This window comes from Rhinolophus sinicus, linkage group LG05 (assembly GCF_036562045.2).
Source record: "Rhinolophus sinicus isolate RSC01 linkage group LG05, ASM3656204v1, whole genome shotgun sequence".
Taxonomy (NCBI): Eukaryota; Metazoa; Chordata; class Mammalia; order Chiroptera; family Rhinolophidae; genus Rhinolophus; species Rhinolophus sinicus.
The window spans coordinates 123254331-123279127 of record NC_133755.1 but is presented as its reverse complement, the minus strand read 5'-3'; the positions used below and the strand labels follow the sequence as shown (position 1 = coordinate 123279127).

Sequence of the window (24797 nt, the reverse complement as noted above, 5' to 3'; positions counted from 1 at the left end):
TAGAGCTCCTTGCTCCTAACTCCAAAGGCTGCCGATTCGATCCCCACATGGGCCAGTGGGCTCTCAACCACAAGGTTGCCAGTTCAACTCCTCACTCCTGCAAGGGATGGTGGGCTGCGCCCCCTGCAACTAGCAATGACAACTGGACCTGGTGCTGAGCTGCACCCTCCACACTGATATTCAAAGGACAACAACTTGACTTGGATAAAGTCCTGGAAGTACACACTGTTCCCTGATAAAGTCCTGTTCCCCTTCCCCAATAAAATCTTTAATATATATATATATATATATATATATATATATATATATGTATATATATTAACAGGTCAAATTCTAAGGGCAGAGAGCAGAATGAAGATGGGAGAGTGTATCTGCAGGAGCAAGTGTAAGATATTCAGTACTCTGAATGTGGGTACTAGTGGATAGGGTTAACATTTCCAGTGATAGCATTATAAATCTTTTTCTTTTTTTTTAAATTCTTTTACTCAGATAATTTACATGAAAAAACTCTGGAAAATTTTGTTAGAAATCACAAGAAGTCTATCTAGTTGCTGTAGATAAAGATGAGTGGCAAATTCTTTGCTTCTCCTTCATTGAGTACAATTTCCAGCCCTTGAATCTGGGCTGGCTTTAGTGACTTGCTTGACCATAGTAAGCAAGAGAGTGATGTTCTTGGGCTTCCAAGACCAAGACATAAGAATCTTTACAGTTTCTCAGCGTCTTGGATCTCTACTTCTCTCTCAGAACCCCAATATGCCACGTAGGCATTCCAGCTAACAGTTCCAGCTAAGCCCAGCCTTCCAGCCATCCCTGCCAAGACACCAGACATGTGAGTGAAGCCATCTTGAACCTTCAGACTCACCCATCCACTAGCTCAATACCACCGAATGCCCTCAGCCAACACCTGATGGAGCAGAATTGCCAGCTGAGCCCTACCTGAATGCCTGACCACGCCCCCCCATTGTGAATATTATAAAATGGTTGGGTTTTTTTTTTTGGTTTTTTAAAGATTTTATTGGGGAAGGGGAACAGGACTTTATTGGGGAACAGTGTGTACTTCCAGGACTTTTCTCCAAGTCAAGTTGTTGTCCTTTCAATCTTAGTTGTGGAGGGTTCTGTTCAGCTTCAAGTTGTTGTTCTTTCAGTCTTAGTTGTGGAGGACGCAGCTCAGCTCCAGGTCCAGTTGCCGTTTTCTAGAACCGGCAACCTTGTGTTTGAGAGGACACGCTCCAACCAACTGAGCCATCAGGGAGCTCAGCGGCAGCTCAGCTCAAGGTGCCGTGTTCAATTTTAGTTGCAGGGGGTGCTGCCCACCATCCCTTGCGGGAGTTGAGGAATTGAACTGGCAACCTTGTGGTTGTGAGCCCGTGCTCCAACCAACAACTGAGCCATCCAGGAGGCAGCTCAGCTCAAGGTGCCGTGTTCAATCTTAGTTGCAGGGGATGCTGCCCACCATCCCTTGCAGGACTTGAGGAATTGAACTGGCAACCTTGTGGTTGAGAACCCACTGGCCCATGTGGGAATCAAACCGCAGCCTTGGGAGTTAGGAGCATGGAGCTCTAACCACCTGAGCCACCGGGCCGGCCCCCTAAAATGGTTGGTATTTTAAATCATTATGTTTTAATGTAATTTGTTACACAGCATTTGATAACTGGAGCAGTACTGGGAATGACAGAACAAAATAATGTAGAATTTTATTAAAATTGTTACACAACATGTGAGAATGGAAAGTCAGAGGGTGAAACCATGCTTGATGAACTCAAATTAATAATCACTCCCATTTATAGAGTACAGTTAAATAAATTCCCTAAAATATTTTAAACTCCATTTATAAATGTAATACAATTTATCTGTTTTTTAAACACTTTAAATGCTGGTAGGACAAACATAAAAACCCTGACAAGTCCTAAGTACCTAAACATGTAGTGAATCTCAAGTTCTCTCAAACACTGTAATGCTTTTAACAGCATTAGTCAATTTCTCTTACTTTTCAACTTAAGTCTATGAATACAAACAAAACCAATGAATTTATCTACATTTCAAAATAATATATCACCTGAGAAAGAAAAAAGGCGCTAATCCAAAGAACTTTGGAAAACAGTACTTTGACTACATATATATCCTGTCTAAAACAAAAACAAATTTTAAAAAACCTGCAAACAAATCTATTTTTTTTTTTTGAAGAGGAACAGGACTTTATTGGGCAATAGTATGTACTTCCAGGACTTTTTCCAAGTCAAACTGTTATCCTTTCAATCTTAGTTGTGGAGGGCGCAGCTCAGCTCCAGGTCCAGTTGCCATTGTTAGTTGCAGGGGGCGCAGCCCACCATCCCTTGCAAGAGTCAAGGAATTGAACCGGCAACCTTGTGGTTGAGAGCCCACTGGCCCATGTGGGGATCGGACCTGCAGCCTTCGGCATTAGGAGCATGGAGCTCTAACTGCCTGAGCCACCGGGCCGGCCCCTGCAAACAAATCTTAATCTCCATTTAGTAAATCTGTTGTTTGTAGTGGTATCAATGTAGCAATTCTGAAATTATATTGCATATTATAAAACGAGAAATAAAGAAATATATTGATTATTGAGCCAGAGTTCTCACTATGGGAAAGGGATGATACAAATATGGAATGGAGGAAGGCAAGGTAGCATCCTGTGGTTTTGGATTGGATTAGAGGTATCAGTATGAACTTGTGATTTGAAATAAATGTCTATATAGACACATATATATGTATGTAAATATTCATATTTCCTGGCTCTGTTTTCTGAAAGGGTCTAGAAGCAGTGATGCCCCTCTTACAATGAGCACTCACAGTGTCCAGAGCTTGGTCTCTAAATACTATTCCTTATTAAAAAGAACTCCTGAGAGATATGGATGATTTCGGAGTGGGGCAGGAGGGTAAAAAAGGCAATCCTGGAATACCTGTTGTACTAGAAAGCCAGAAGTTTTCAAATATTATGCGGACATGCCCAAGAGCAAATGCTTACAAATAAGCCTGGAAAATGGAACCATCTAAAATTGTTTACAAAAATTATGAATTTATACATTTTTCTGGGGGAAAAAGTCCCAAGCTTTCAACCAGGGGAAGATATTTGTAATTCATATATGACAAAAAGTTATATCCAGACTACCATAAAAAAAATCACACTCACAAATAAAGAGAACCCAATTTTTTTTATTAGTTTCAGGTGCACAAAACAATGTAATAGTTAGACATTTATTATTTATATCCCTCACACAGTGACAACTCTCCGCCCCCCATCCACTACCTCAAGAGAATCCAATTTTTTAAAAACGGGACAGAAAAACTTCACAAAAAAAATATCCATATGAATATTAAACATTTGAAAACATTAAAATTCTTGCTCATCAGGAAAATGCAAATTCAAACCATGAGATACCTCTACAAACCCACAAGACTGGCTAAAATTAAAAGTGTGAGAATAACAAGTGTTAGAAAAGATATGGAATAACTAAACCTTCCACATTTTTCTAATTATAGTGTAAATTGTTACAACCATTTTGGAAAACTGTTTGACATTATCAACCGCAGCATATGTTTAATATGCCCACCCTATCACCCAGCAATCCCACTTTTAATTATATATCCAAGAGCCAGTAGGTGTTTGCACATCAAGAGGTATGTAGCATAATATTCATAGAAGCTTTATTTGTAACAGCTGTGAGCAGGAATAACCTAAATCTTCATCAATAAGAGAAAGCAAAAAGTGTTATAAGCCAGACACAAGATAATACATGCTATCTGATTTCATATATATAAATTTCAAGGCAAAACTAATCAATGGTCACATTGATAAAGTTAAAAGATAAAGTGAGACATATTTAAAAATTGTAGACTTTGAACAAAAGTCAATTTGAATTGAGCAGAATCCAATCTAGTAGAGAAAATGGATCTTTGAGGAGGTGTACAAAATAAAGACTTGTACGCAGGAACAAGAAAGTTATACTACTGGTAAGCCCAAAATAGAATTGGTTGTCAACTGTAATTGAAAATTTAAAAAAGGGGGGGGAAGATAAAGGGGAATAAGAGGTTCAGGGTTCCAGGTATAAAACAAATAAGTCATGGGGATGTAATGTATAGCATAGGGAATATAGTCAATAATGCTGTGATAACGTGGGATGGTGTCAGATGGTTGCTGAACTTATATTATGGTGATCACTTCTTTAGGCATATAAATGTTGAATAATTGGTGTACCCTGGAAACTAATATAACATTGCATGTTATATATATATATATATACGCATATATTTAAGATTTTATTGGGGAAGGGGAACAAGACTTTATTGGGGAACAGTGTGTACTTCTGGGACTTTTTCCAAGTCAAGTTGTCCTTTCAATCTTAATTGCGGAGGGCGCAGCTCAGCTCCAGGTCCAGTTGCTAGTTGCAGGTGGCGCAGCCCACCATCCCTTGCGTGAGTCGAACCGGCAACCTTGTGGTTGAGAGGACGCACTCCAATCACTGAGCCATTTGGCCACCCGGGAGCTGAGTGGCAGCTCGTTGACTTCATTCTAGTTGCCGAGGGCACAGCTCGCTGGCCCATGTAGCAATTGAATCAGTAGCCCTGATGCCCAAAGCTCACGCTCTAACCAACTGAGCCACCTGTCCGCCTTTAGCTGCATTTTTAAAAAAATATTTAAAAAAACAAAAAAATAAAATGGTGTCTCATCCATAAATAAGAAAATATGGAAATAGTTCCCAGGAGGAAAAATTGGTTATTGCAAGGTAACTCCTTTAGGGGGTGGGAGGGTCTATTAGGCGGATTACCTGAGTAGTGCTGATCAGCCGACTCATGATTGAATGAAGATTCCACGTGTGGGGGAGCCGAAACTGTAAAGTTAAGTCTCAGTTTGGTGATTTGGAGATTACCATAGTGGCTTCATTTTGAGCTTGTTGTCTTTTTTTTTTAAAGAATAATAAGGGAGGGTATTGGTTAAAAAAGTTGGACTTTGAGAAACGCATGGCTGTTAATATGTCTTGGAAATTCTCCCAGATATGTTGGAAAGAGAACAAACAGGTGATAGGCGAAGCCAATTTCTGTGGGAAGGGAATGGAATATTCTTGAAATAGACAGAGATTCACCTGATGGATGGGCCTCTCTCAGAACAGGGCAGAGAAAACGGTGATAGAAAGATAGGGGATCAAGGCTAACAATTAACAATAAGGGTCTCCATGAAGGGTTTAGCATATTTTTCTTCTTCCCCTGGATACTGGAGAAATAGCATCTAGTGTGCAATTCCTTTAAATTTTCTCTAAACCTTTAATTAAATCTATTATATCATTTTGAGTCTGAGCTCATGTCTCACCTTCTCCAGTTTTTCCTATCTCCTAGATTGAGTTGGCAGCTTCCCTATTTGTATTCTCCTCATAGTACCCTGTCCCTAACTCTCTATTACAGCCCTCTGTATAGTATGTATTGAATAAACTAACTGCAAATAAGAGGTAGTCAATGTTTACAGACAGAACTGATAATTTAGTAAGGGATTTATTACTCAAAGCAATGATGATAGTGCCTTAGTTTCTTCTAATTTTCAATGTGCTTTGGTTCTTTTTACTGCTGGTTTTATCTCTGAAATCAGTTGTTGGGGGAAATAGAATTAAAAACAAAATCTCGAGTACCCCTGCGGAGTTCCGGACACGTGCAGGATGACTTGAAAGTAGGGCATCCTTGGCCCTCCTGAAGAGAAAATTAGTGGCAGGTGTACAGTCTGTATGGAGTTTTCAGATGCCTTCACCTGAATGAGAAGCCTGCCTCCATCATGACCTCATGTCTTACAGCCAGCCCTGTGTGACACCAAGATAACTAATGGTTGAAAGAAACTACTGTCAATAGACTTGCATTGAACATTTGGATCACGTCTCAAATTTTAATTGGGAAAACAAAACCCCAGAAGAATAAATTCTGCATGCCCCAAAGGGATACTAATAGGAAGCTCAGTGCCTAGGAATTCACACAAAAGAAAACAACATGGAGCCAAAGTGAGGATATGTATCCATTCATTCACCAGTATTTATAAAGTGACTACTAAATGCCAAGCACTGTGGTAGACAGGATGAAGCAGTGAAGGAGTGGAGCACAGGCCCTGCTTCATGGGAGTCATGAGTTCACACCAGTGTTTAGACCCGCAGCAGCAACATCACCAGGGAACTTGTCAGGAAGACAGCTTCTCAAGCCCCATCTAAAGGTGAGGACCAGCCATCTATGTAGCAGCAAGCCCTTCAGGTAATTTTGATGCACAGTAAAGCTTGAGAACTGATTTAGAGGAAGGAAAATTTCACTGTGAGCTGCAATTTCATGGAAGAGGAAGAATTTGAATAATATCAAAGCTCACACCTGGGACGGCATGTGAGCAATAGATGGTCATCTAAATACCACCTTGCTGATTTCTTGGTTTAAAAAAATTCATGCTGTATTTTCCCTTCAAAGATTCACAGCCACCTCTGAGCAAATAAAATTACTGAATTTTTCAGACACTTAGAAAAAAAAAAACAACAACCCAAAAAAAACAAAACAAAATCTCTTCCCAACCCAGAAAATCTCTCCACAAAGGTAGAAGAGAGCACTTCCTGCACCTGCTATTTCTAAAGTGCCTTTAGCTGAAAATAATCAACATGGCAAAGCAGCAAATTTTGGGGTAGAATGTCCTAAACTCTCATAACTAAGTGGCATATTTTGAGATGGTAGTATATATGTGTGTGTGTGTGTGTATATATATATATGTAATTTTACCTTTTATTATTGAAAATTTCAAACACACACTAAAGTATAAAGAAGTACAATGAACCACCCTTACCTGACATCCAATTATTATATCTCAATATGTTGCCAATCTTGTTTCATCTATACCTACACATACCTTCTTCCTTGATATTATTTTGGGAGCTTTCTTGAGGTATGATTTATATATCATAAAATTCACCCATTCTAAGTATGCAATTCAATAATTTTAGTAAATTTATAGATTTGTGCCACTACCACAATCCAGTCTTAGAACATTTCTATCACTCAAAAAATGTTGCGTCATGGTTTGTTTGCAGTCAATCCTCTTTTCCACTCCCCAACCCAGGTAACCACTGATATAACCTATCAATTTAGTTACTCCAGAGCCATTAATGGTCCTGCTGCTGCCCAGCTGGTCCTGCTGCTGCCCAGCTGAAAGTCTTAATAGTCATCCTCAGTATTCTCTTTACATTTTTCTTTCTGTTTTGAATCTCTCATTTCCTAGATCCCATGTCTTGCTCATTCTCGATTTACACCCTCACATAAAGGAGCACCTCTTTCAAAAGATTCCTGAGAAAGGGTGTGTAAGCAGGAAAAATAATTTTCTTTCTACCCTTCTAAGTTCTTGGCTGAGACCCATATAATAAAAGAGATTAACAAGGGAAAAACATAAGTTTATTAACATGTATACCTCATATATACATGGGAGATACCCAGAGAAAAAATGAGTAACTCTCCAAGTGTGGGTCATTTCATCTACTATTCTATGTCCTCAGGAAACTCTCTCAATCTTCTTGGAATTTAAAAAATATTTGGAAATGTTTCTCACCCCATTTTTACAGTTCACTCGTTTTGGAAGTTGTGTGCTTGAGTTTGAGTTCCCCCAGAAGCAAACATTCAAACCTTAGGGAAAAAAATTCAAATTCAAATACATCTTTAAAATTCATCATAGTACCCTATATGCTTGCTGTTGGAGATCTGCTTATGTCAGTACAGAAATATCTAGCCCCCTTTAAAACACTTTTTAAAGGTATAATTTACACAAAGTGCACACATCTTGTGTACGGTTGTTTGATTTTTTTTTTTTTTTTTGCTTTTTTATCTAGCACAGTAACCACCACCCTGAGAAAGATAATGAAACATTTCCATCACCCTAGGAGGTTCCCTCAGGGCTCTTCAGTAGTCAATACCCCCAAAGGCAACCCTTAGCTTGACTTCACCATTATTTTGTCGTGTTCCTGACCTTCATGTAAATGTACCTTTAATTTTATGTACTCCTCTACTTCACTTGTTAACGGCTTCAGAACATTCTATATCGCATTCTTTATTTAAATACATATTCCCCAACTGAACACCTACTTTCAATATTTAAGAACGTTGCAAGGGGCGTGCTTGTCATACTTGTATGCGAATTTCCACAGGCTAGAGGTCTAGAAGGAGAATTGTTGGGTCCGGACGGGGTGAATCTGCTTCTCTTTCATAGTCGATCTTTTTGCGTGTTGAGGAGGAGGAAGGCACGGTGGGCTGAAAATTACACGCCCCTAGGGGCTCTCACGCTTCTCCAGTTTGGCAGAATCTTCTGTCTCATCCTGTCGCGCGTTGTCTCCGGGACCTCCCATCGCTGCAGACACTGGAGCAGGCTCGAATAAGCACAAATCTTCCGATTCCCCTCCCTAGATCTGGCACAACAGTGACGCCAGGCGTTTTCGCTGTCGAGGGGGCGGGGCCGTGGCCGCCCTGCCGTCGGCGTCGGCGTCGCGGACTGATGACGCAGAGCGCCGCGTGCTCCCCCACGTGTGCTGCATCTCTCCCTTACTTATCCGAGTGCCGCGGCGGGTCTTGGTGAGGGGCGTAGTTAGTGGCAGCTCCTGGGCCCCGAGCGGGAAGCAGGGAGCGCTGGTAGCTGCCCCGGCCAGAGGATCGCGGTTATGGAGCATCTTTTGCTGGACGTCGCGGCTGCGCCTCTGCGATTAATCGCTGCCAAGAACGAGAAGAGCCGCAGCGAGCTGGGCAGGTTCTTGACCAAGCAGGTGAGAACCGGAGCAAAGGGGAAATGCCCGCCGACAAGGGCCGGCCTCTTCGTGCCCCGCGCACCTGCGCTGTTACTCTCTGCTTTCAAGGGGAGAGAGAAGCGGCGTCTTGTCGCGCTGGCCCTCTCCCCAGGGTTGGCCAGTGGCGGACGCGTCCATGCGTGTTTGGGATTGGAAGGAACCTTTTGTTTTTATCTGGGGGAGCTTTCCCTTCCCTTCTCCACTGACCCCCTGCAGCGCTCTGACCCCGTGTGGCAGACGGGGCCTTCGGAAAGCAATGTGGTTTGTTTTTCTGCAATTGAGGTGGCATGTAATTTTGCCATGTGGTTTCCCTAAGTCTCCCGGATCCAGCCATCCCTACTAGTTTAGGTGAATGTTTTCTTTTTTTGTCTTGTCCCTTCTTTTCGGCCCATTGACAAGTATTGATTGAGTTCCTGCTGTGCCTAAGGCACGGTGTGGTTCTATGAGGAGGCAGGTAAATAAAGCCTTGTGGTCTCTGCCCCCAGGGAATTTAACCTCTATATTTGGAGACAATTTATAAACAGAAAACAACTGAAGGACAAAGCAATACAGGGCTAACCGCATGATACTAACTATAGGAATTATGAGGTGAATTCGAGTTTTCTGAGAAATGGGTCTTTGGCCTTTTAAGTGCCTTTTCTAGTTGCTGTCTTCCCCCACCCCCGTCTGAGTTGAGGACGCTTATCACGCACTTTTTCACTTTGCATTTTAATTTCCTATTTTATTCTTACCAACCCCCAGTATCTGAGCTTTTTCAGAGTAGATTTTTTTTTTTTTCCATCTCTAATATCTAGAACTTGTTCTAGCACAAGGCCACTGTCTACCATTGGTTAAGAAGTAATGACAGTATTTTAGCTCTGGAGGGACAGGGAACTAACAGAGGCATATCTGTTGGTGACAGCAAATTGAACGTATGAAGCAAAGGGAAGGGAGGAGTGGAAAATATCTCTGGGGTTTCTGGCCTGTAAGCCCACAGTGAAGGGAATCACTAACACAAATGGGGAGGTCTAAAAAAAAACTGACTTTTGGCAGGCTGGAGTAAGGAAAGAGAATCAGTTTATATGAGCTGAGTTGGTGAAGACAGACTCCTGAATTATGTATTATTGCTGAGAGTTATTCTATAAGTGGGTTTTAGGATTTAGAGCAGAAGTTCTGACTCTAGTGATCATGGACCAGCAACAGGGGATTTATGATTCCATACCACTGTAATTGGATGCAAAATTGGTGTTTGTTTATGTTTTGGGAGTAGTAAGGTGGGGAAATGGTTTGTAGCCTTTACTAGATAAGGTTTTGGAGAATCTGACACTGTAGTGTGAGAACTACTCATGTAGATTCTGAGGCTACACAAATGCTGCTAGACTTGAAAACCACTAGAAGGTTCACTTGAATGAGGGAGATATGGACCCATTTGCTTCTTCCTTTTCTTTGCCTCATATTGTCTGTCAAATTCTGTGTCTTTCAGGTTTATTCCTTTTCATTTTCAGTAATAATTTCAAGCCTTTCAGAGAAGAGTTGATTGTGCTGCCATTCTATTTTTTCCAGTTTTTGGAAACAATATGATTTTTACTGAAAAGTATAGATTTTTGAAACATTACTTCTCATTTGAGTTTGGGATCTGAATTAAAATTGTTTTAGGGGGGTGGCCCAGTGGCTGAGGTGATTGGAGCACTGTGCTCCTAATGCCGAGGTTGCGGGTTCGAGTCCCACATGGGCCAGTGAGCTGCATCCTCCACAACTAGACTGAGAAACAATGGCTTGAACTGTAGTTGGGGAGGGGAAAAATTTTTTTAGGGTTATGGTTCCTTCCACGTTTCTTATCTTAGCTGGTGACACCAACCTCTGTATCTTGTCATGTATTATAGAGAACTGAGGGGCCTCAACTCTTTTCATCCTGTTTTCTTCACATATAGCCAAGTCCTCCTGATTTTACTTTCTCAGTATTAGGTATATTCCTTCCTCTTCATTTCTACTACCACTGCAGTTCTACTACTACAATTCTGACTCCAATCCTAGTGTGTGATTTTTCCAACACCACTAAGCAGTTCTTGGACACCAGCTGTATGTCCTACGATTTAACTCAATTCTGACCCTTTCTAACTGGAGATAGCGTCAGATCCCACAGATTAAGTGCTCAGTCCTATAAGACTGCCCTTCTACTCTCCTTTGAGATGCTGATCATAAGACCAGGTTGTTATCTGTGCTTCTCACTGCCTGTAGATTGGAGGTTCCAACTTCTCTCTCCTTTGGTTTGATTAATGTGCTGGAGTGGCTCGTAGAACTCAGAGAAACCTTTTACTTACTAAATCACCAGTTTATTATAAAAGAACATAACTCAGGAACTGCCAGGTGAAATAGATGCATAGGACAAGGTATGTGGGGAGGGGTTTAGAGCTTCCATGCTTTCTCAGGCACCACTTTCTCCACATCTCCACATGGTCACCAACCCAGAAACTCTCCAAACCTTGTCTGTTTAGGTTTTTATAGACGCTTCATTACATAGGCATGGCTGATTAAATATTTGGCCATTGGTGATTGAACTCAATCTTTAGCCCCTGTGCCCTCCTTGGAGGCCAGGGGGCTGAGACTGAAAGAGTCAACTCTCTAAACAGCCCCCACCTTTGAGTGCTGTCCAAAATTCACTTCATTATCGTCACAGAAGAAAACTTTATCGATTCTATCACAAATTCCAAGGTTTTAGGAGCTCTGTGTCTGGGATGGGGTCAAAGACCAAATATATATTTCTTATTATAAATCACATTGTCACACCTCTTTATCTCCAATCACTGTCTATGTTCAGGAAGAACAGTGCTTAGCATGCCTGAGTACTGGAACTGAAGTATGGCTGAAAATCCATTCTCTTTTACTTAATTACTTTTGGGGCCTTTTGGGACAAGTTGCTTAACTCCCCTAAGTCTCAATTTCTTGATATATTATACATGGTTGCTGCTAAATAGTTATAGGGAGTATTTAAAAGCTGGGACTCTGGAGCCAGATTCTTGTGACATGGATTCCTCGTTCTGTTGCTAGCTTTGTGACCTTAACTCTTTTTTATTTTCCGTTTTCTTATCGGTAAAGTGGGGATAATATTACTTACTTTATGGGTTGTTTGTTAGGATTAGATGCCTGGAATATAGTAAGTGCTATCAATAAAAGTGATTACTATTGGTATTACTATAAATAAGATTGTTGTGAGATGTAGATATAATGCATGTGAGGAGCTTATACCTGGCACGTAGTAACTAATCAGTACATGTGAGCTGTAATAATAATGATTTTTAAAAACAGCTTTATTGAGATACAATTCATATACCATATAATTTATCCATTGACATGTACATGTCAATGATTTTTGCTACGGTTCACAGATATGTGCAATTGTCAACCACAGTCCATTTCAGAACATGTCATTACTTTAAAAAGAAGCCCCCATACCTTTTAGCTGTCATCCCTCATCACTGTGCTCTCCCTCCTCCCCCAAGCAACCACAAACTTACTTTTTTCTCTATAGACTCTTTATTCTGATCATTTGATATATTTATCATTAAGATAAATCTGAACATGTCACCATTTTGCATAAAAGTTCCCATTGTCTCCAGAATCAAAATCCAAGCTTTATAAAATGGTATATGTAGTGTTATTGTTGTTTTAGTTTTTAATTTTTTTATTTTTAAAGAAACTTTCTGTCAACCTTATTTCCATTTTCTGTTAAAAAGGTTTTTGTTTTTTTCCTCAAATCTGATCCAGTTGTTCTCAACTGGGTGCAATTTTGGAGACATTTTTGGTTGTCGAAACTGGTGGTGGGGGTGCTACTGTCCTCTAGCGCATAGAGGCCATGGATGCTAAACATCTTATTAATACACAGAATAACCCCCACAACAAGAAATTATTAGCATCAAATGTCAGTAGTGCAAAATTAAGGAAAACCCTAAATATGTGTGTGACCCTAACAACAGAATATCAAAATATGTGAATCAAAAATTGTCTGAAAAGGAAAAATAGACAAATTCACACTTATAATTGGAGACTTTAAGACTCTATCCTCAGTGATCGATAAAGGTACAAAAAAACCAGTAAGGATATGAAAGATCTGAACACCACTATTAACAAACCTGACCTAATTGACATTTATAGACTGTTGTGCCCCATAACTGTAGAATACAAGTTCTGGACATCTGGAGCATTCACCAAGATAGATTATATGTTCGGCCGTTAAACAAATCTCAGTAAATTCAGAATTGAAATTGTGCCAGTTATATTCAGTGACCCCGATGGAATTGAATTAAGGGAAAAAGACCAACCCAAAAAATACTGGAAAAATCCCTAAATGTTAGAAATTAAATAACAAAATTAAAAACAAACAAACAAAAAACAACTGATGGTTAAAGAAGAAATCACCGGGAGAATCAAAATATTTTGTACTGAATGATAATTTAAATAATTTCTGGGATGCAGCTAATGCAGTATTTAGAGGGAAATTCACTGATGAGGCAGAAAAGGGTTAATAATAGTGAACCAGAAGGGTCCTGCCCAGGCCTGCATCCCTTCCCCAGGAACTGCCCAGACTCATCCCCTAGAAATTAATATGTGTAAACCCTCATAAAAAGAGAAGATAAAACCCAATTGGTTTTAACTGGTTCTTCACACATGGGCAAACTGCCAAAACCTGCCCGTTAGTTGAATGCTAGCCTAATTAGTATGCAGTTAGAACATTAAGGCTTACCTCCCTCCCTTCCCCCGCCTCCCATGGGTTTTTCTGTATGCATTCTGGGTAAGAGCATGTACAGAAAGAAACTAGTTATATGAGCAACATATGTCAATCAAATGACCTCAGTCTATATGTCACATCTTCTGCCATAAGGAAATTTACCTACACTTTCCTCTATAAGAAAAAGCTAACCTAAAGTTAGGTGCAGTCCTCTGCCCTGGCAACGTCTAGGCCAGCTTCTTTCTTGAATAAACTTACTTCCTTGCTCTCCCCATTTCAGGCTGAGTCTGTGAATTCTTTTCACCTTTTGCGAAGGACCAGGGTTTAATTCCGATGACACAACATTCATAACATTAAATTCTTATATTAAGAAATAGTGGTTTCTTAAGCTTCACCTTAAGAAATTGGGAAAAGAAGAGTAAATTAAACCTAAAATAAATAGAAGGAAGAAAATCATAAAGATAAAGTGGAAATTAATGAAATAGAAAATGGACAAACAATAGAGCAATCCAGTGAAACCAGAAATTGATTTTTAAAAAGACTGATTAACAATAAAAGGGAAAAATCCAAATTACTAGGAATGAAAGAAGGCTGCCATTATAATTCTAAAAAGGGTTAAAAAGATAAATGACTAGTATGAGCAATTTTATGCCAATAGATATAGAAGAAAGGAGCATTTGAGGAATACAAACTACCGAAACCCTTTCAAGAAATAGACAAAAACAAGGTAGGACTAGAACAAAAACAAGCTAGGAATAGAACAAAACTTTTTCAGGCTGATACAGAGCATATACAAAAACCTAGCTAGCGTCATAGTTAACACATGAATTTAAAAGTGGTAAAAGACTTGGAAAAATAATTCACAAAAGAAGATAAATGAATGGCCATTAAATACTTGAAAAAATTCTGAACATCTTTGGTCATGAGGGAAATGCAAGTAAAATCACCAGATACCACTTCACCTCTACGAGAATGGCTAAAACTAAGACTGACAACACTTTGTGTTGGTGGTTATATAGCAACTAGATCTCTCAAACAATGCCGGTGGGGTGTAAACCGGTAAAACTACTTTGGAAAACAGTTTCTTTTAAACACTGAAACATTAAAAAATATATTTTTTAATTAAAAAAATTAAAATGTGTTATCAAGTGAAGCATGTAGTGACCATATGACCCAGCAAGCTTACCCTTAGGTTATGAAAAATATTAAGAATAATGAATATATGTCCATAAATCTCTTGTACATGAGTATTCATAGTAGCTGTATTGATGATGGCTAGAAACTGAAAATATCCATTAACATGTAAATGGATAAACAAATTGTGGTATTTTCATACAGTGAAAAGCTAGTCAGTAATGAAATGAAATAAATTATTGAAGCATACAACTGCATGGATGATTGTCAAAAGCATTATATTGCACACAAGAAGATAGAAGAGTATATACTGTATAATTCAATTTAGAGTTCTAGAATAGGCAAATCTCATCTGTAGTCATAAAATCAAATCATTGCTTACGGAGAGGGAGTTGACTGCAAAGGAACATTAGGGAACTTTGGGATTGATACTTTAATTGGGGTAGTGTTTACATGGCATGTACATATGTCAAAACTCACCCAATAAGTGCGTGCATTTTATTGTATATAAGTTATATGTAAATAAAGTTGACTTTTAAAACGTTAAATATCTTTCCTTTAATACGGTTTTCCAGATTACCTTTTGAAGAAAAATTCATTAAATAATGTTCTTTGGGGATTTTTCTCTAGACCACAAGTATCTATTTGTATAACATGTTTGTGTTTGTTTTCATTTATTTTGTAGATGTGGGTGTTTTTTTTCATAGCGTAACCACTTACTGTATTAATTTTTTCTTTTTTATAATTTTAATTTTATTTTTCAATTACAGTTGAAATACAATATAATACTAGTTTCAGATACTATATTACTTTTTTTTTATATTTTAAAAAGCTATCTTTAGAGGACTTAATTATAGGGACGTTCAGCGGTTGAAAATATGGGGTCATGCCCCAGTGTATCATGACCAAATCTGTTAAATTTCCTTGCCTCTATTTTTATGAAATATTTTGGGTGGCGCCCTATAAACAGCAGAACTAATACTGATAGAAATTGCTTCAAGATAACCTTCCCCCATCAGTGCTTTGTTTAGAATTAGGTGTTTTTATGAGAGAATACTCTATAATTTGGGAGACTTTGTAAGAGCTCAGGTGTAAGTAAGGTGATCTCTGCTTTTCAGAGTGATAACTTTGGAAAAAATTGTTATATTTTTGCACACGGTATTTAAGTTGTGTTTAAGCTGCACTCATATAGATAACTGTTTAGTGTAAAACTCCTTAAGATAAATCTATAGCATTGGACTTGCTGGGTCAAAGAGGAAGAGGTAATTTAAATCTGCTGTCACATTGTGCGACAGCATGGTTGTACAGACCTGCATACACATTAGCAATATGAAACCTGTTACACACTTTTCTGTTTTCCCTATTATGCCTATGGATATTCTGAGCCCAGGCATTAAATTTTTGTGATCTATTTCATCTTGCGTATCACAATTTGGTTATCTACTTTGGATCTGTTTTGTTTATTTATTAGAGGCCGAAGCCCTTATAAAGATATCCTCATTCATTTCCAGGAATTGATTTCTTATCTCCTTTCCTCAAGAGAGTTGGCAGTTTTGCATACTAAGTGTAGTTTTTTGCTTTGTTTTATTTTTCATTTAATTCCTGTATTTTCGTTAAAGAGCAAAGGTGCTGGGGGAAATACTGGATTCCCTAGAGAGTGTTGAGACCCTGAAACATAGATTATTTTTCAGTGAAGTTGTGTAGCATTTTACATGGAATCTAGTATCAATCCTACTTCAAACCTCAATGGACACATTTATTTGTAACAGCCTTTACATTAAATGAACTCTATTCCTCTATTACAACCCTCCCCCCCCCATTGTGTTTTATAAGATAAACAAACTTAGGAAGTCTGGAAATTGGGTATTTTGATTCCAAGTTAGAGCTCTGCTCTTTTTCAGCAGTGCATGTGAGTATTGTTTACATGGATGTTTTGTTTGGCTTTTCTCCCAGGTGTGGACACCTCAAGATCGCCAGTGTATCCTGAGTACCTTAGCGCAGTTGCTTCTGGATAAGGATTGTACCGTGCTGGTGGGTCGCCAGCTGCGCCCTCTCCTTTTGGATTTGCTGGAAAGGAATGCTGAAGCCATTAAAGCCGGAGGCCAAGTCAACCACGATCTACACGAACGGCTCTGTGTGTCAATGAGCAAACTCATTGGGAGCCATCCTGATGTCCTCCCGTGAGTAACAGTTTTATTCTTTATGTTTCTCCTTGAGGTGGTAGAACCTGCCATCTCCTGGGAAGTAAGAAGGAATCCGAGCTGAGAAGAATGGAAGAGGGGACATACAGAAAGGAAAGATAAGTGGAACTGTTTTGTAAAAATAATCACAGCAGAATCAGTTTATCTGGCTCAGTTCAGTGACCATGTACTAGGTGTAAGTCTTGGCCATCAAGACAGGTCTGGAAAAATGCCCAAGATGTGTCCCCTGCCCTCAAGGGTTATATCATCTGGCAAGACATACATATAAGGCAGATTTAAATGGATTTTAACTGATGCTCTTATAGCAGCTGCTTCAGATGGATGAGATTTGTTACTTGCTGGATGGAGTAACTGAAGGGGATGGGTTAAAAGAGCTCAGGTATCCTTTTTAGCGTTCTATAAATCTGTCCAAATCAGTGTCGTAAGAAGTTGTGTTACAACTGGATTCTAATGTATTTCTCTTTTGACCTGCTCTGTTTCCAGCCTGGGCTGGTTCACCCCTTCTTAGGCAACCTGGTGATTCCTCCTGCTTCCAGGAGGTCACTATATTGATGCCCAACTTAGTGCAGACCCCTGACCTGCACAACACACTACAGCGCAGAACTCGTGGGCTCCAGCAAGCCTCCTGCCTCAGCCTCTGACGTAGGTGGGGCTACAGGCATGTGCCACCCTACCTGCTTTCTCTTCTCAATTGATAGTAAATACAGTTTGTGTGAAATAGCCAAAAGAGGCAGGAAAATGAGTGTCAAGCATTTTTTAATTGATAAAATAGAGAACTTCTCCTCTAAACATGAATAATGTTATTCTTTGTACTAATAGGAGCATCTCTTGTATCCATCGCTTATTACTAGTCTTCACCAGCACAATGAACACACTTGGCTTTCTTGGAAGTATGATCTCTAGTGTGGTCCCTGGATGAGGGAACAAGAAATAAAGGCTTGGGAGAAAACCATAATTTGTATGAGCTTTTCTAAAAGGGGAGAAAACAATGGGTCCAGTTTAATGGAACTAGGAAACACACAATAAAGATCACCATCCTCTGTGGTCATCAAGAACGTATGCTGTGGGTTCATTGAGGATTGGGATGGTGGCCTCGCCTGTGCTAATGATTTAGGTGTACTTGACTGGTACTGTTTCACCAGGTGTGCTGACTATCCTGTACTTATCCTGTAGGGTTGACGTGGGTAACGAACCCCCGCTTCGCTTAAGCCTTCATGGTAGAGTGCTTCGGGATTGTGTCTGAGAACCATTACAGTGATGGATGAGCTACATCTCGTCTCCCATCAGCTTCAGATTATATTTTCTTATTAAGTGAATGTGAGGCATACCAATACTTTTTATTTTGCCAAAGCAGTATATTTTAGTTTATATTTTGTTTATGCTCCCACATTGTTGCAAAATGATATAATGCAGCTTACAAAGGTGCCCATGATAAAGTAACTTAAAAACATACAGACCGAAAAAAGCCACGTGTAAATGATGAGTTCAGTACGTGATATAAAATCAACTAGAGGTAATAATGTGGAATGGGACTTTGATTTTTAGATTTAAGAAATGTGGATGATAATCCCAGGAGGGAAAGAATAATCACCCAAGTTCATTTGGATTGTATTGGGTTGATTTCTTGGCTTCCGTTTTGCATTTGCTGCTAGTTTGTCACGGGCATGTGGATCTACATCGCTGCTGTCTGTCTTGGATTGGAAAGAGCAGTGGTGGGTGAGCCCAGAATTTGGTCTTCGGTGACAACAGCGGATAGAATGCTGTGGTAGAGCATGCCCCCTGTGTAAGGTGGCATATGTATGTGGACAGTCAGTCATGTTGAGGTCATGCCAGGATAGAGCAGGACGAGGGACCAAAAGTAGTTATGCTTTTATACACCTCTGTTTCAAAACTACTCAGAAATGCCGTTAAGGTAATATCCTGCGTTTAATTTTAGACTTTTCTTCTCCTCCAAGAATTATTTTACTTACTCGGACAGCAGTCTTGTGAGGAAAAGAACATCCTTTTATCGTCTTTTAATTACACAAGTAATATATAGTCAATAATAACTCAACAATACAGAATTGTAAAAAGCAGGTCTTTTCTACCCTGAAATCCTATTCTCCGCAGATAACTGCTGTTAATGTTTGGTGTGTTTCCTCCAAAATCTCTTTTCTTTTTTTTACTCTCGCACCCAGCAGAGAGGCACACTAATGTATTTATAAGCACACATTTTTTAAACAGCTTTATTGAGACATAAGAGCATTTACCACATAAGTATACAATTCAGTGGTTTTTAGTATGTTCACAGATATGTGTAACCATTACCACAGTCAATTTTAGAACATTTGTGCACCTATTTTTAAAATAAAATGTTTAATAAAATTTAAAAGTGAACATTTAATAATATACTAATTTCACTAAAAATTACATAGTATAATTTTTAACTTGCATCTTTTGTTTTTAAGTTTAGTCATATACGGACATCTTTGCATGCCAGTAAGTAAAATTTTAATAGTTGCATAGTATTTTATTCTAATCCCTTTGTTGGGCAGTTAGGTAGTTTTTGGATTTTTGATGTATAATGTAACATTGAATATTTTTGGGCATGAATATTTGTGGATATCTAGTGTGGATTAGGAATGTGGATTTTGAAACTGAATGGTGGTATTTTAATAATAATGTACATTTATATAGGACTTTATAGGGTTTAAGTAGGTAGATATACATTATCTTTATGCTGTGACATATTTAGGGATTATTGGTCCCATTTCAAATCTTTAAGAGAGATTAACTAAGTTGTTCTACATAAGTGTCCGAGCCAGAACTGGACCACAGGTTTTATTTCCAGATGCTAAAAGGAGTGTGACGAATTGCCCAAGTGAGTGGCCCATCCAAGATTAGATGTTCAAATGGCTGGTGTTCCTTGTTTCATTTTAGACCACACGACTTTCTCGTACCCCAGGAAAGAGACCCTCCTCCTCGGTCTTTGGATATTCTCTAGGGAAAAATCTGATCATGTTTTTCTCTGGCTAAAAATGCTTTATTGGTCCATTCATCATTACTTCGATCAAAATTTTAGAGCGCTCCCTGAAAATGATGGGTTTCTGGAGAAAAGGGTGCTATAGCCAAATGAGTTTGGGAGGGAATATTGACCAGTCACGGTTATGTATACTTAACAGTGGATCGCGGTTCTCTCTTCCCACTTGCCTCACAGGCGTAGGGCCCTTGCCATCGCCCTCTGCTCATTTCCCCTCATCCTCCTCAAAGGCCCATTGGGTCAGGTGGACCACTTGGTTACTGCTTACCTTCCTACATGTTTGCATGTTGCTGCCTGCTGGTTCCATGTGCGCTGCCAACACCTGCTCCCCATGAGCTAGTGGATTACATCCCAGCCTCCCACACCACAGCTGCCAGCCCTCTCTTCTAAGTCACCGTGAATCTTGTAAGACCCATTTGTCCAGTCTCCTTCAGAATATCTTTGGCATTAACTTACCAAGTGTCTATTCCTGTTTGCCTGGCTTGCTCACGGAAGTCCAAGACTTGCCACCCATCTCCTGAATTCTCGTGCTTATATCCCCTCAACCAGCTGACATCCAAGCGTCTTCTCTCCCTGTGCCCCCCTCTGCTCTATAACATGCTCACTTTCGTACATGCTTAGCCTCTTTTCTGAAAGTTCCTTCTGCCTCCCTCACTGATTTGTGGGGTCTTGAGGAGACTGTGTCCCTTTTGGTACTCAGGTGGGGGTTCTTTAATCTTGCCCTCCACTTCCCACATGGTCAACATATTTCGTGGGTGTCGTTTCTCTCCTGTGGAGTTTTTTGGACATTCTTTCCCTGTTCTGTGTCATCTTGTTTCAGCAGCACCTGCCATCTTCTGCTTTATTTTCTGTCGCTTATCTTTGTGATTACTGACCAATCTCCTTGTACTGCTTCCATTTTTGAAGAACTTGGCAGCTAGCCCACCACCTTCCCCACCCCAGCTCCTATTGTCACACGTGGGATATCCATACAGCGTGACTCCTTTGTTCCTTAACTAGCTAGTCTCCAGTTAACTTCTGTTTCATTCCTGCTCACTGCAGTGGTTACACCCTGGGCCTAACTCAATCTGCACCATCACCTTTGAAACTACGGATTCAAATGCCCCGTTTCTGGACTGCCATCTCCTGTCCCACTAGTTCGCTTGCTCAAGTGTGTTTAACACACTGTTCTTGCTCCTCACTGGGACTGCCAATTCTTCCTATTTGTCAGCCCTATCCTGTACATACCTTCTTATGCAATGTGAAACTCTATTTTCCACATTATGGTTGCTGTCTTTTTATTTACGCTCTTTTGTCCATCTGTTCAGTGTTCAGGCCTACTTAGAAAATGCCAACTCTTGATGAATCCACCTTCTTCGTGTCTACAGTAAAGCAACCAAATCACACATCTAAGCACGGTGTTGGAATGCCTGGATTCCAGGAGCCACTCTACACTTAGTAGTAGCTTTGTGACCTTGAGCAAATAGCCTGACCATTCTAGACTTCAGTTTCCTTATTTATCTGTGTACTGGGGATAATAATACCTACTGTTGACAGCCTCTCTCTTCTATAACCACTTCAGAGAAGACCTGGGTAATGAGTGCAGAAAGAGCTAAACCAATAAGCTCAACATGGACCACCACATAAAGGGCACAGAGGAGTTTGCTCCTGTTCGTTTTCCCCACTCCCTGGATTTCCTTTGAGTCAATTATGCCAAGGAATACAATAGGAGGAATAACAAGGACGTGCTACTCCGTCGTTTACTACCGGTCCTGCCTTCACTAGAGTCCCCTGAGAATCACCACGGAGCAGTACACATAGAGTAGGCTTAAGGTTTTAAAATTTATTTTCGTTTTAAAAAATGCACATAAACTTTTTTTACTGTAAAAATGTACCGTCTTACCATTTTAAAGTGTGCAGTTCAGTAGTGTTAAATATATTTGCATTGTTGTAAAACAGATATTCAGAAGCTTTCATCTTGTAAAGCTGAAATTCTTATGCCCTTTAAACAGCTCCCCTTTGCTCCTTCCCTCTAGCCTCTGGTAACCCATCTGCCTTCTGTGTCTATACATTTCCCTACTTTAGATACCACACGTAAGTGGAATCTTACAGTATTTGTCCTTTTATGATTGGCTTTTCACTTAGCAATCTTCTTTCTAAGGCAGTGCAGTATTCCGTTGTGTGTACATACTACAATTTATTCATCTGTCGAAAGACATGTGGGTTGCTTCTACCTCTTGGCTATTGTGAATAGTGCTGTTATGAACATGGACGTGCAAATATCTCTTCCAGACCCTGCTTTGTTATGCTTTTTGGTGACTTGACCTTATATAATGTCCTTATTTGTCTCTCAACAGTTTTTGACTGAAAGTCTTTTTTGTCTGATACTAAAGCCTCTCTCCTCTCTTTGGGTTACCATTTGCATGGAATATTTTTATTTCTCTTTTTTTATACTTTATTTATTTATTTAGACATTCAATATTATTTTATGTGAGTTTTTTCATAACTTGCAGCTTATGTGTGTCTTTAGATCCCGAGTGAGTTTCTTGTAGATAGTATATTGTTTGAGTCTGTGGTTTTTTTTAATCCATTTAGCCAGTCTATGTCTTAGTTGTAAGTTTAAACTATTTACATTTAAAGTAATTACGATATGGAAGGACTTAGTATTGCCATTTGTTAACTGTTTTTTGTATGTTTTGTAGCTTTTTGTCCCTTTTTTACTGCCTTCTTTTTGTGTTTCATAAGGATCTCCTCTTCATTTTTTAAGATGCAACCAAGGTGTCTCTTCTCAACTCTGCCACATTCAGTTGAATACTTTCTCTCTGTGCCTCTTCTTGCTCTGTGACTGTCTTCCTTACTAGATACACAGTTCTTCAAGGAAAATATCTTCTTGGTTTTATCCCCCAGGAATTAACACAGTGCGTGGCACATAGAAGTCAAAAAATGTTTGTTGAGAATGAGTGCATTTTCAGTAGTAAACAATGGCGATAAATACTTGTGGTTTTTGTATTCTTTTAGTCAGGTATCTCATGCCACGATCCTGGTTCCTGAACTTGAACAGATTCATTCTTAGGACGAGATGGCTTTGGCATTTGTTTCTCTTTGTTCTCAGACCCTTGGAAGTTCCTGTTATGTTCTGTCCTGTCCCAGTGGAGATTCATGCATTGATATCCTCACCCACAGACAAAAATTCTCTTTCTTTTTGAAGGTTTGCCCTGAGGTATTTCAAGGACGCTTCTCCAGTCTTTCAAAGACTCTTCCTAGAGAGTTCAGATGCGAATCCAGTCCGCTATGGGCGCAGGCGGATGAAGCTCCGGGACCTGATGGAAGCAGCCTACAAGTTTTTGCAGCAAGAGCAGTCTGTGTTCCGGGAGCTCTGGGACTGGAGTGTATGTGTTCCTCTCCTCAGAAGCCATGACACCTTGGTCCGCTGGTGCGTAGCCCTTGGGCCTTCCTGTGCTCCTGAGGCGGGGAAGGTAGAGGAGTGTAGAGTTGTGCGCATGGGGAGGGAAGGGAAACCATTTAAACTTTATCTTTGTGCTGGTGCCTTTGGGGATCTTAATCCTTTTCCTTAATCATGTGTCACGTCAAAGGAAAATGAGGTGATATGAGTGGAGTTCCACCTTTTTCATGCTCTGTCAATTAAATTCATCATGCCTGGTTTGTATTTTCTACTCTTACAGGCGTTATACTAATTCTGTAAGATTTCCTTTTCTAGTGTTCAGTTGGCTGCAAGTTTTCTTTCTTCTTTAGAATCACCTGCAGGCCGTGACTTATATGCTCTGACTTTCTCCAGGTACACAGCCAGCTGTCTTGCTTTGGTCACCTGTATGAATGAAGAGCACAAGCTGTCGTTCCTTAAGAAGATTTTTACTAGCGAGGAGCTGACTCATTTCAGGCTGAGGTGAGCAGGAGTGTGCTTGGGGAGCTCGAAGTGGCCTCACTGCATTCAAGGCACTGATGGGCTCCTCCTTTCCCTCAGGCTCCTGGAAGAGGCCCAGCTGCAGGACTTGGAGAAGGCCTTGGTTTTGGCCAATCCCCAAGCTTCCCTTTGGCGTAAGGAGAAGGAGCCGCAGTACCTACAGGGACATCTTGTTTCCGCTGACCTGTCCTCCAGGGTGACTGTCGTCTGTGGTGTGGTGCTGCCTCGGCAGCTGCCAGCCCCTGGGGAGCAGGTATGTTGGCATTGGCAGGATGTGTGCCCCTCCTTCCTCTTAAACACCTACGACACAGAGCCCAGCCCAGGGGAAAAGTGTGCTTTTTTCTCTTGTGAGACGGGTGTGAACCAAATTGAGTTTGCCAGATTGCTATTCCGTTTACAGAAGTGTTCAGGGAGAGAGTAAAACAAATTTACCCAGGGCCCTCTTCTCTGATTTTCCCTTCGTCCCTGTTTAATGTTAAATTAGAAACTGGAATGATGTCTCTGTGATTCTCTTAACTTTAGAAGGCTCTTCTGTATATCCTCTCATTTGCTTGATACAACTGTGTGAAGTTGGGTGGTATGTGTTGTGCTACCATATTTATGTAAAACCAAGGCAAAATGACTTGCCCAGAAGCCCTTGGGCTGGCCCTTCGCAGACAGGGTGGGCCCACATGTAAGTCCCGGGAGCCTCCTTCCATCAGAGTATTGTGTTTGCCTGTTGTGTGGGAGGCTGGTATCTGTAGTGAACTTTCCTGGCCATATGAAATGGCCTTCTTTCCAAAAGTGTGGCTCCAGACCACACATCGGAAAGGCTTCTAGATCATAACCTGGTTCCATAATCTACAACCACTGGGAACCAGTCTGTATTCCCCCAGCAGTCTTTAGTTGTCACTTTGTCTGGTCAGATCCACCCAATTTTCTTCTTGGTCATTCCTTGAACCATTGGTTTGTTACTGGGTGGTACAGTTTTTTGAAAAATGAAGTACAATATACATATAAAAACATGCATATATCAATGTTTATCTCAGTGATTATTCATAAGGTGACT

At 40.1% G+C, this 24797-nt stretch overlaps 1 protein-coding gene and 1 long non-coding RNA gene across 4 annotated transcripts in view; one reads left to right on the top strand and one right to left on the bottom strand.

Annotated features, from left to right (window-relative positions):
- Positions 1–3151: 3151 nt before the first annotated feature.
- On the bottom strand, positions 3152–8398 carry LOC141571685 (uncharacterized). 2 transcript variants are annotated; one of them, XR_012496670.1, is made up of 4 exons: positions 8098–8398; positions 7568–7641; positions 4785–4847; positions 3152–4633 (listed from the first exon to the last, which is right to left on the bottom strand). It is a non-coding gene; the product is annotated as an uncharacterized LOC141571685 (long non-coding RNA). The 2 variants fall into 2 exon arrangements; XR_012496671.1 differs by lacking the exon at positions 7568–7641.
- Positions 8399–8513: 115 nt separating this feature from the next.
- Positions 8514–24797, top strand: part of MDN1 (midasin AAA ATPase 1) — a 133282-nt gene continuing 116998 nt past the window's right edge. For both annotated transcript variants that reach the window (XM_019743250.2, XM_074333296.1), the window contains exons 1-5: positions 8514–8768; positions 16582–16808; positions 23036–23260; positions 23624–23731; positions 23810–24002. In XM_019743250.2, the coding sequence (XP_019598809.2) occupies positions 8667–8768; positions 16582–16808; positions 23036–23260; positions 23624–23731; positions 23810–24002 (855 nt within the window). In that variant the 5' untranslated portion in view covers positions 8514–8666. The remainder of the gene's footprint in view (positions 8769–16581; positions 16809–23035; positions 23261–23623; positions 23732–23809; positions 24003–24797) is intronic.